At 42.4% G+C, this 12,454-nt stretch overlaps 1 protein-coding gene across 5 annotated transcripts in view; it reads left to right on the forward strand.

The window, feature by feature from the left end:
- The window catches only part of LOC307015664 (protein shisa-9), a 125,474-nt gene that overhangs the window by 43,808 nt on the left and 69,212 nt on the right, over positions 1 to 12,454 (forward strand). For all 5 annotated transcript variants that reach the window (XM_079644434.1, XM_079644433.1, XM_079644435.1 and 2 more), the window contains one exon: positions 4,673 to 4,794. In XM_079644434.1, coding sequence (XP_079500560.1) covers positions 4,673 to 4,794 — 122 coding nt within the window. The remainder of the gene's footprint in view (positions 1 to 4,672; positions 4,795 to 12,454) is intronic.

Consider the following 12,454-nt stretch of genomic DNA (forward strand, 5'->3'; position numbering starts at 1 on the left):
TGTGTCTATTTCCACCTGGGTGCAAATAGATACTTCGAAAAAAAAATGCAATGGACCTAACAGTGATTATTGCATAGTAGATTTGACAAAAAATTGTATAATGCATGTTTAATGCACTCAATTGTAGCGATCTGTAATTGTGTGGAGGTCTACCAGGGGCCGTAGTAGTTGCAAAGCAACCCATGAATGCACTATTTAAAAAACTAAAATCAATTTAACTTTCTTTGTATCAGTCAAAAAGTTACATCTTTGTGGCTTAAAGAATAAAAATACATTTGTAAGCTTGTAAACATTTGCCAGAAGAGATGATCTCAGCAGGGGTGCGATATCAAACCAAACTTTCTGATGTTAATTTTTCCTGGCCGGGTTTTGCTGAGCTCTGTATTTTTCACATGCGTACCAGGGACCGGCAGCTTTAATGGCACCTTAGCAGCAGAAAAGTATCAAGGGAGAGGAAAGAAATACCAATCTTAGTTTGCCCGATACTTCTGATTGGAGGTTTTACTGCGCAGTCACTCAAAGTCTCCCAACAGCACCAATAGGCATTTCTTTGATGTCTAGGAAAAATTGAATTGTAATGTATAATTGCTTTCACCAAGGAGAGCATGTTTCCAACCTCTCAGTTAATTTGTAAGTTGCCGTGTCGGGTGGATATTTTCAAAAGCTCATTCCTACAGAAAATTGTTGGAGGACTAAAACTTATAAACTTATGTTGAATGTGTTCACTCAGGTGTGTGCAAAGCTTCAGAACACGATTCCGTTTCACCGTTTTGTTAAACTACACGATAAATGCTCGATGTATGTGTCCATGACCATGATTAGATATGTTGACCATGATTAGTGTGTTTTCTTGGTAGGTAGTGTTAAAGTGAAGTCCAGCAGTCGGGTCAGACAGGAAGTAGCCCACACTGAATGAATAGTATGTCAATGAACACACATCAAAAGACTAAAGCCAGGGAAGTAAACCGTATGTACTGTAATGAAGTAAAGCAAAAAATAAAGTGAAACGTGGGGTTATTTTCACATAGACTTCTATAGAATTGGACTTCTACTTGAAACCAGTGGTGTTGCCCCCTGTTGGCCAAAAATTGCTTCTTGCTCCTCGCCAAATAAGCATGTTGTGAATTGTTTGTCTCAATGACATCCTCGAAGGTACATTTCTCAGACTTGACAAAGTTCCTCCAGAGCCAAAACACACATTACACATTTGATCACAGGTTGGCTTCAACTACTCATTGTGGAGGAAACTTCTGTGTAGCAACGCAGTGGGAGTCACCGACTCATGAAGGAGACACGGGACGAGCAGGAGTTCTGATGTCAAACACGGATCTCTAATACAAGCATCGGCCGGAGAAATTCACATCACAAGTCACACAGTCAAAGGTTCTGACTGCACGGGTGTAATCTGCCCAGCCTATCTCTCGATAGACCTTTTAACTAGTTTACAGAGAGTAAACAACATATTTGGGGGGATAGACTAAACAGCTGAGCACCCTCAATCACTTGCGTCTGACCCTTAATGGCCTTGAAGCCAGAGTTCCCACAGCCGTAAACCGTTTCGTGACCGAGAGTTGAACTGGTTTATCAAGATGGCTGGAGCCTCCCATTCCTTAAGAGAGATAACAGAGCCAGGGTTGGTCGTAAATGTCAACACACAGAAAAGGTTAAATATCTAGGAGTAAAGACAGAATTATTCCCTCACACTCATGACCAGTGAAGTCATTTTCATGTGTAAAGTGAGTAGACTGGCCGTTACCATGATGGATTGGCACCAAGTGCAATCGCATTGTTAATATGTTGTCCAGAAGATGCTTGAATCATACTTGTTCCTCCTTTGCTGCGAGTAGGACAGGTACACCTCAACAAAAACACACCTGTTTGCTCTCCTGGCCCAAAATGGTGAAACAAGCTCCCCATTGTTACTATGATAACAGGAAGTGTATACATATTTCGTTGCAGACTAAAACCTGTCTAGACTGCACCTGGGCCATTAAACCTCTGTTGTTATTTTGAGCTCATTTCAAACTATTGCACCAGCACTTACAATGGTTTGGCTCATTTGAAGTGAGTGTACATGTTTCTCACCCTTCTGTCTTTTATTTTTCATGATTTATCGCAATTATTGTAAGCCGTTTGGATAAAAGCGTCAGCTAAATACAATGTATTGCGATATATCATGACCTGGAATATACCAGTTTCTATTAAGAAACACAAACATACAAAAATAGAAACATGTATAACGTTATATCCATGACATGTGATACATAGCGCCAAATGCATGTCAAACCCTGGTGACTAAGCGTTTTGAGCACCAGGAAAAGCGTTATATAAATATATATCATTATCAGATGCTAATGAATGCTGCTTGCTCAAACGTCTGTGTTTCCCCCCATAAGAAGAACCTATATCTTTAGGTGCTGGTGTTTTGTTTTGTTGCATCCTTGCCAATGCCATGCCCAAATACATTTAAGTTTTGAAGCTGTGCCTGCTGCTTCCTCCCAAAAATAACCACGACTTGTGAATTGCATTATATAGTTGGAGCGTTCATGTTTTTATGCTTCCTGCTCCCATGACCACAGGCAATCACTTCACAGCGGGCTAATAAAAAGACAGTTGCTCTGCTGCGTATTAGAGGCTGCGTTAAGGGCTTCAACAGTGAGATTAACAGTGAGGAAATATTTATGGGTCTCTTGATAGCTGCTCGCAGGTCACAGCTGATTTGTTGACGATGTCGCTATAATTTCCTTGTCAGTGGTTACATGTTGATGTGGAGCAAACTCTTGTTTTTTATGTGAGCAAAAACTGGAAAGTTTACAAAACCAATTAAAGAGGGGGAAAGAATACAACTTTTGCTTATGAGCAGACAGCAGGTGTTGATATGTGTTATTTTTCTATCTCTTAACCTTATTAAAAACAAATACTGACAGGAGAAAATGAAGTAGCTGACAACCTGAAAGGGCAAGTAATATTCTTTGTTTTCCACCAGGGTTATTTACTGCAATAAAGTGCAATCACACATATGACAGTGATGCAGCTTTGTATGAGACGAGCTTTGACAAATCAGATCACTTGGCTGAAACTATATTATATATACGTATATAATAATAATAATAATAATAATAGATTTAATTTGTTAGCGCTTTTACAGGTGCTCAAAGACGCTTTACAGATATAGTGAACAGAAAAGAAAAGAAAGGAACGACAAATAAATATATAGTTAAAGTTAAAGTCAAATAATACAAAAACAATCACACATGAAAAGCCAGATTGAAGAGGTGAGTTTTTGTGAGTTTTTTGAAGGTGGTGAGGTCGGTGCAGTCTCTGATGGGTTGTGGGAGTGAGTTCCAGAGGGAGGGGGCAGAGACGGAGAAGGCTCTGTCCCCCCAGGTCCGGTGATTGGTGCGGGAAGGGATGGATAGGAGGTTGGCTTCTGATGAGCGGAGGCAGCGGGAAGGGGTGTGGTGGTGCAGCAGGTCTGTGAGGTGGGGGGGGGGCCTGGTTGTTGAGGGCTTTTTAAGTAATGAGGAGGACTGTATTGTTCTGTTAGGACTATATATACACTATAACCCACTGTTTCCTCTTCCATCTTACAGAGAATAGGCAGTGGTGGATAAAGTAGTCAGATTCTCAATTTGAGTAAAAATACTACATTTCAAGTAAACGTAATGTATGGAGAGCGGAACTTAAGTAAAAATATTTAAGTAAGATTAGGAAAACTTACTTAACTGTACTGTACTCAAAAGATATTTTTAATAATTTAAAATATTTAAAAGCTAAATTAGCAAAATAATTGTTTGATTCCAATTAATGTCTTGTTAACCCACTGATTGTTTGAGTTGTATAGGTTTGGATGGTTTAATCTATACCAAACCATCATATTATAAACAGTTGTTCCTAAGTATTGTGTGTAAAAATCTGAATTTGATCAATAAACGAATAAATAAATATTTTAAATAGGAGTAAAAAGTACAAATGTGGCTTTCAACATGTAGTCGAGCAGAAGTAGAAAGTAGTATTAAATTAAAAATACACGGGTAAAGTACAAGTACCTCGAATGTGTACTTCCGTTTACTTTCCCCAGTGATAATAGATATGAAAATGTGTCCATTTAAAATAAAGTAGTCCATGTTTACAGCTGCAGGTTGTGTGAGCGCTAAAGAGTTCAATCGGCATGTTTGAAGGCTGTTTCCTGCCAGTATTCCAGTTCTGTTGAGGCACCAGCACTTCTTCAAAGGCATCAAACAATATAAGATAACAAGGGGTGATGGGGAAGTCATTTTTTATTTTATTTTTGTTATGAATGATTGATGCTCCCAGTTGGCAACCGTCCAGACACATCCTTTTCATCCTCGTTTCCGGTCCCTTGAATTTAATCCTCACTCTTTTCTGTTTTTAAAGACAATCTGTTTCAAACTTGTCTTTATTCTCCGGTAGAGGAATTAACATGAAGGCTGTTTGGATAGTTTCTGGATTGTTTTATTCTTTTTATCACGTTTCTCACTCTGTCCAATCACATCTCCCTTGACTTCTCTTTTCCTCACAAAGCTTCTCATTTACCTGACAACACTCTCTTCCCTTTGTGAGGTCCTTTGTGATTTATGTCTACTTTTCAGCTTGTATGCAGGATGCTTTTATGAAGTGTGCAAATGTGTATTTTTCTTCCTTCTTCCAGGACTCTGACAGAGCTCATGAAGCAGCCAGGGGAGGCAGGGATGGGAATGGTGGATGGTGCGGGGATTCATCATCCAATAGGAACCAACGGCATCTCCGCCAGGGCGCTACGCTCCAACAATGGTCAGTCGTGTGTGTGTGTGTGTGTGTGTGTGTGTGTGTGTGTTTGTGTGTTTGTGTGTGTGTGTGTGTGTGTGTTACTGTGTGGTTTTGCATGCAGGTGCACTGAGCTGATGTGAAATGACTGATAACAGAGGTTTTGCAGTTGGGACTCTGCAATCACAGAGGTCAAATGGAAAAGTAGTCCTTATTGTATTCACTATACTTTATAAACTGCAGTGTTATGCCAGTGTGTCAGTTCAGAACAGTTCCATTATGTGACATGTCTTAGAGCAGTGGTTCCCAACCTGTTTTGTAAAACTGACGAACTCAAGTAGCCTTTCGCTGACAGCCTCATTTGTTGAAACTGTTACTCCATCCATTTTAGACGACCACATTTCATCTAGTGCTAGCTAACTAGCTTATTAAGCTGTTCATACACAAATTACAGATTTTAATTCTTTGCCTTAACTTTTAGCTAACTATTTAGACTGTTGATCCTTTACTTTTTCGGCCTCCTATTTTAACGATTTATTTATCACTTTCAGATAACTTTTGCAACAGTTTTTCAATTAGTTAAAGCTATGTATTAGAGCTTCATTCTAATTCATTTAAGCTAACGATGTCAACCACTTATTAACACATTTAAGCTAACTATTGTGACTTTGTATCCTTTACTTTAAGCTAACCATGCATGTAACCATTACCTCTTAACTGTTTCTACTATTCTACTCACTTCCATCCGTTAATTTAGTCCCTCTCAAAATGTGGTGTTCAGGTGTAGGCCTACTTTCGAATGAGTTAAGCCAATCCATGCTCCTTCAACAAACTCCCTGGAAACGTTAATAATAATAATACATATTACTTATAAAGCACTTTTCCTGGTGCTCAAAGTGCTTTACAAGCGAGTGAAGAAAAAATAACAACAGACTATCTAGAAGTGCCCCCTAGCATACAAGTACCCGTGCCTGGGATGAACTGTCCTTAAGTGACCGTCCAAATGGAGAGCATTTCAGAAACCCAGGGATGGATAATTAGGAAAACTGGGACAAAGCCTTATTATCCACTGAGATGCACCACAACACATCAGCGCTGAGCTCATGGGACAGCGAGGAGGACTCCATAGACCCATTAAAACCTTGTGTACTGTGTGTTAACATTGCATACCCACACAGAGGTCTCCATTTGCTCTCTTACACATGTGTCATCCATGTGCAAAGGAGCACAGGCACAGACAGGTCATTTTTAATTAAGATGTAATTAACCGTGTTCCAGCTCCAAACCCACCGAGGGAACACTGCAGACCCATCTGCCTCCCGCTTTCTCTTTCTGACCACACACACACAGCAGTACACACACATTCATGCTCAATATAACCCGGTGCTTCTTCAGTGCATTGAGACTCAAATTAGTGAGCATGTTTCCTGAGGGCTCATTTGTGACAAGAGTAATGGCACGTTGTAAAGGACAAAGGTCCCTGTAGCCTCACTGTTTTCCAGCAGAGCAATGTGGTCCAGTTGCTTTCTCGTCTGACTATTATCACTGTGTGTCTGAGAAATATCTTAAAAGATGATATCTGGTTACTCGTTAGAGCATGTGTAAAGCAATGTGATTTCATTAACACGCTTCTTTATTGAACATTCAAGCGACAACGATACCAGATGTATCAAATGCTCTGGTTCATTTGTTAATCATTATAGTGTTCACTTTTCAACACATACAGTACAGACAAAAAGAATTGCTGAGGCTTCTCCCTTTGCTTTCATCTTCCCACCATTGCAATAAACAACTTTTTGGCCTCTTTTTCACCCCATACTGTGCTTATTAGCGCTCTGCTTTCTTCTGTCTTGCTCTCCCTCGCTCCATTAATTTCTTTCTTCCCCTGCTATTTAAACCCCCCCCCCCTTTTCTTCCTCTGCTTTCTCACATTATTTTTCTCTCTGTGTTTTTTGCTGGTCTTCAGCAGCATTATCTAATCAGCCTTTTAGCACCAAGCAGACACATTTAGTTACATACAGTATACTTTCTACTACATGTGAGAATACTTTCAGCATGCTTTCAGTTCATTTTAATATTGTGTGAAATACGGGTTTAGTTTTCATTAGATTATTGCCTTTTTATGCTTTTTGGGCTTCTCCCTATTGGCTAGCGCTCCAACACATTGTACGTGATCAGGGGCGAGTGATCTCTAAGCGGTTGATCAATCACAACAGAGCCAGCCAGCTAACCAATCAGAGCAGACTGGGCTCTGGTTTCAGACAGAGGGTGAAAAGAGGTGCTGCAGTACAGGCAATGTGAAAAATAAAGACCTTTTTGAACATCAAAGCATGTAAACATCTCACAGTAGAGAGTACAAAATACAAAAATGGAGCTAAATATAAGCATAATCTTTAATCTGATTAATTACATTACACGTAATTTGTTGGACGCTTTTATCCAAAGCAACTTTCATACATTCAGTCCTGTGGACAATCCCCACAGGAGCAATTTGGGGTGAAGTGTCTTGCCCAGGGACACAACGACATGCTGACTGCAGTGGGACTCGAACTTGGTACCCCCTGATTCGAAAATCCAGCACACTACCCACTGAGCCACAGCCGCCTACTATTAATGTTGAGGATTCACAAATACAAAATAAAAAATGAATCTAGAACTTTGAAATCCATTTTCTACCTAAAGAAGATAATATTTTGTTGTTTTTATGAAAGTTTTCCATCTTATATTCTCTTTTCTGCCAACAGCACCTGCATGATGTAATAATGGAGTAATATTCCAGCACTTAGGGTACAAAACAGGGAAGAAGAATTGTGAATTTTTACTCAGGTAACAAGAGAAGCAGCAAACCCAAGAGGGAGAATGAATCCTGAAGATGGAAAGATAATTAAAAAAGGGAGAGGAAATAACAGAAGGAAGGGCGTGAGAGGTGTGAAAGCAGGAGAAAATAGGTCGGACATATGGAGTGTGTGTGTGTGTGTGTGTGTGTGTGTGTGTGTGTGTGTGTGTGTGTGTGTGTGTGTGTGTGTGTGTGTGTGTGTGTGTGTGTGTGTGTGTGTGTGTGTGTGTGTGTGTGTGTGTGTGTGTGTGTGTGTGTGTGTGTGTGTGTGTGTGTGTGTGTGTGTGTGTGTGTGTGTGTGTGTGTGTGTGTGTGTGTGTGTGTGTGTGTGTGTGTGAGTGTGAGCGAGCGAGCGAGTGAGTGAGTGAGTGCGTGCATTGCAGGGGTTGAATGAGGGAACAGCGTGGTGACAGTTGGGGGAATGGGATGAGGATATCTTCATCCTTCTTTGTCAGGGCTCTACAAATAATCACCTCTTAATTAAACACGTGTTAATCCTCCAGGCCACTTAGACGGACAGAGAGAGAGACACAGAGAGATCTTTGGGAGTGAAAGACGAGGGAGATGGTAGAAAGTTGGGTATGAATGAAAACAAAATGCTTATCACTTTGCATGTTAGAGTTTGATCGTTTCACAACTCGATTTGAACTATTGGGCTCATTCAAAAGAGAATATAAGTATGACCCAGCGCGTTTCAACACTGAACAAATAATACGATGGAACGCTTTTGACTCCAAGGTCACTCAGAGAGGGCAGACCTCTGCCATGTTTGAAATGTGATAATAATGTGTGTATATTCATCGTGACATGGACCCTCTCCAATTTCTAATGCGTTGTACCTTGGCCAAAGCTACAACCTTCCACCTAGTTTTATGGAAATGAGTTCAGTGGTTTTTCTGTCATCCTGCTGAAAAGCGGACGAAGAAAACCAACTGCTTGACGAATGATGACAACCCTCTTTTCTATAAATGAAAAGAGTGATTGCAGTTTTTACCCCTGCTTGATCCCGCTTTATGGAGATCCAGCCCATGGATGAAAGTCAAAGAGCCAGCTGTTGGATATACTGCCACTAAATTAGTACTGGCATTCATGGTCCCCAGAGGATGAATCCTACTCGCTCTGCTATCTCCTGACTTTCTCTTTTGTTCAGGGCAAAACGTCTCCCAAAACTATTGTGTCTCTCTTTAGGATTGATATGTCCCTGTAATCAATAAATGGATTCAATAGATGTTTAGCCTAACACCATCAATTTCAGTTTGTCCAGTAGTGGTTTATTATCTGCAAACACCTGCAAAACCAATCATCTTTCAGCCTTAGCTCTACTTTCTTTTATTTGCTAATTACAGGGTGTCCACGGGGTCTTAAAAAGTATTAAAAGTTGATAAATCAATTTAGCGAAAATTAAGGCTTTTAAAAAAGTATGGAAAAGTATGAAACAGCATTTTCCAAGGTATTACATTTTGTAGCTTGTTTTCAATAAGTATATAAATTGGTCCAAAGAGGTTGTATTCTACAGTCTGCCTGAATGTAATCATGGCGTAGGTGTGTAGTGTGATTCTGTGTAGTTTATTTATGGCATCCCGTTGGATTTGACGTCATCTGAACAGAACATCTCACGCTCACTGCTTGATAGCTCGAAGCTACGTTTACGCCGGTTGTTAAACAACATCGTTATGGGGAAATGCAAGTCTGCGTCCAAATGGTTGGAAGATAAGGAGGAAGGACAATCCATACTGTATAAAGTCAATGTGAGGTAAAGTGTGTCGCCAAGGTAACCGGTTAAAACTCGAAGTGGCGATGAGGTCTTAAAATGTATGGTTAGGGTCTTAAAAAAGGTCCCAAAAGGTATTAAATTTGACTTCAGGATTCCTGCATATACCCTGAATTAGCACATTTTAATCCGAGAAGGACCTGCTTAACATCAACATGTTCCTAATATTAGCATTTAGCTCAAAGAACAGCCTTATGGAGCACTTACGAAAGTAGACCATGCAGTTTTATGGAATCAGTTAATCACACACAGTGCCTTTAAATACTTTGAATCTATCCTCCTTTTCTGTCTTTCTTTCTCTCTTTCCTGCACTTTTTGAAATAATATACACTACTTGGTGTTTATTCTGAAGTTGTAGGTTCAGAGAACAATGTTCCTGCACTTTTCTTAATTACCTATAGCCTCCAATTCAATACAGAGGGTGAAAGTTGTGCACAGGGCCGCAGGCAAGGCAGGCAACTGCTTGGGGCCCCGGACCAGAAGGGGGCCCCCAAAGAAGGTAGATTAAGAAGGTCCACAGTAACGACAACATGAAACACCCTTTAATTTACTGCAACGACATGTCGGGAAACCCCCTCAAGGCGGCCCCATGCATAGCGCGGCGTAAAATGCTGCTTCTTAAGTTTCGTTGCCTTGCTCCGCTCCGGCGAGAAGGGGGGGGGGCTGTGTGCTGTCGGCTGTGCTTGGTGATGAAAAGCTGGTTCGAGGGGGCCCCAGTGAATGTTTACCTAGGGCCCCCACAGACTCTAGAATCGGCACTGCTTGTGCACACCAGGTTATCATAACATTATTGCCTTCCTTCCATGAAAGTTCTCTAAACTCATTTCTAAAAGAAGTCTCCAGGCTTGATAAACAACGCATTCTCATCAAGACTGGAAGCCTGTTAATAAAAGTGCTGAAGAGCAACAACGCAGAGCACACAACAGAGAGTCTGCTATTCCTATCGTTGTCAGAGCAGAGCAGCAGCTTCCAATGGGCTGAAGCTGCACAAGTGAGAGTGCAGCTGATTAGGATGAAAATACACTGAACACGTTCTGAGCCCTTTCCCTAATGAAGACAGCAGCCAAATCCTCATGTTTCCTCACCGACACACCAATGATCTCCTTATCTGTCTTCCACTCCTCTCCTGCTCATTTCCAAGGCAGATGTATTTTTAATACCATGTAGGAGATGAACTAAGGGGTGGAAAGTGGCAGGGCGGAAAGTTAAAGGCTGGCATATTTGACAGAAAGAGGGAGAGAGAGATCGGAGAACACAAGGAGTAAAGTATTGAAGTCATGACACGGTTACTGTATGAGTGAATCAGTGACTGATGTGTGTTAGAAATGGTAGGTAATGTGATGGAGGGACACGGGGCTGAGGGGAAGTTATTGAACAAAGTCAAAGAACGAGGTAATGGGAAGTGGAGGAGGGAGGAGAGGAACATGAGATGGGGTTAAAAAGGACGCACCTTAACAATTTACTGAGGCGTGCAATGGGATCAACGTCAAGAGAAGGAGGGGGAGACGGGATGAAGGGAAAGAAAAGAAAGATGGGAAGTCAAAGGGGGTTGGTAGTGGCAATGAGCGGTGAGTGTGACACTGTGAAGAAGAGGAAGAGGAAGAAGAAGACATACTTTTCTTTATCCGTCAAAGGAGAAATTCAAGAGGGTGGATTAAGGAAGGCAAGGTTCGAGCAATGTGTGAGAGAGTTGGAGCGCAAAGGACAAGGTGAGGGAGAGAGGGATGGAAGAGGGAAGAGAAAGAGACAGGGTGAGGGAGAGAGGGATGGAAGAGTGAGAGGAAGCAGAAAGAGACGGGGTGAGGGAAAAGAGAGATAGAAGAGTTAGAGGACGGAGAAAGAGACAGGGTGAGGGAGAGAGAGATGGAAGAGTGAGAGGAAGGAGAAGAGACAGGGGGAGGGAGAGAGGGATGGAAGACTGAGAGGAAGGAGAAAGAGACGGGTGAGGGAGAGAAAGATGGAAGAGTGAGAGGAAGGAGAAGAGACAGGGTGAGGGAGAGATAGATGGAAGAGTGAGAGGAAGGAGAGAGAGACAGGGGGAGGGAGAGAGAGATGGAAGAGTGAGAGGAAAGGGAAAGAGACAGGGGAGGGAGAGAGATGGAAGAGTGAGAGGAAGGAGAGAGAGACAGGGTGAGGGAGAGAGAGATGGAAGAGTGAGAGGAAGGAGAAGAGACAAGGGGAGGGAGAGAGGGATGGAAGAGTGAGAGGAAGGAGAGAGAGACAGGGGAAGGGAGAGAGAGATGGAAGAGTGAGAAGACGGAGAAAGAGACAGGGTGAGGGAGAGAGAGATGGAAGAGTGAGAGGAAGGAGAAGAGACAGGGTGAGGGAGAGAGAGATGGAAGAGTGAGAGGAAGGAGAGAGAGACAGGGGGAGGGAGAGAGAGATGGAAGAGTGAGAGGAAAGAGAAAGAGACAGGGGAGGGAGAAAGAGATGGAAGAGTGAGAGGAAGGAGAGAGAGACAGGGGGAGTGAGAGAGAGATGGAAGAGTGAGAGGAAGGAGAGAAATACAGGGTGAGGGAGAGAGAGATGGAAGGGTGAGAGGAAAGAGAAAGAGAAAGGGGGAGGGAGAGAGATGGAAGAGTGAGAGGAAGGAGAGAGAGACAGGGGGAGGGGGAGAGAGATGGAAGAGTGAGAGGAAAGAGACAGGGGAGGGAGAGAGAGATGGAAGAGTGAGAGGAAGGAGAGAGAGACAGGGGGAGGGAGAGAGAGATGGAAGAGTGAGAGGAAGGAGAAAGAGACAGGGTGAGGGAGAGAGAGATGGAAGAGTGAGAGGAAAGAGAAAGACAGGGTGAGGCGGGATGGATGAACGGAGACAGAGATGGAGAGAATAAGGTAGAAGAGAGGACATGCTGCTGGCTGCGAGGGGGACAGCTGGTCAGCTGCTGCTCTGTTCTGGTGTGGAGATCTGCCCCGAGGACAGTCACCCTGCTGAGTGTACACACACACACACACACACACACACACACACACACACACACACACACACACACACACACACACACACACACACACACACACACACACACACACACACACACACACACACGCAGAAGGTTGCATGTATCTACAAGTACATTAAA

Source organism: Notothenia rossii, assembly GCF_949606895.1.
Source record: "Notothenia rossii genome assembly, chromosome: 8".
In the NCBI taxonomy this organism is placed as follows: domain Eukaryota; kingdom Metazoa; phylum Chordata; class Actinopteri; order Perciformes; family Nototheniidae; genus Notothenia; species Notothenia rossii.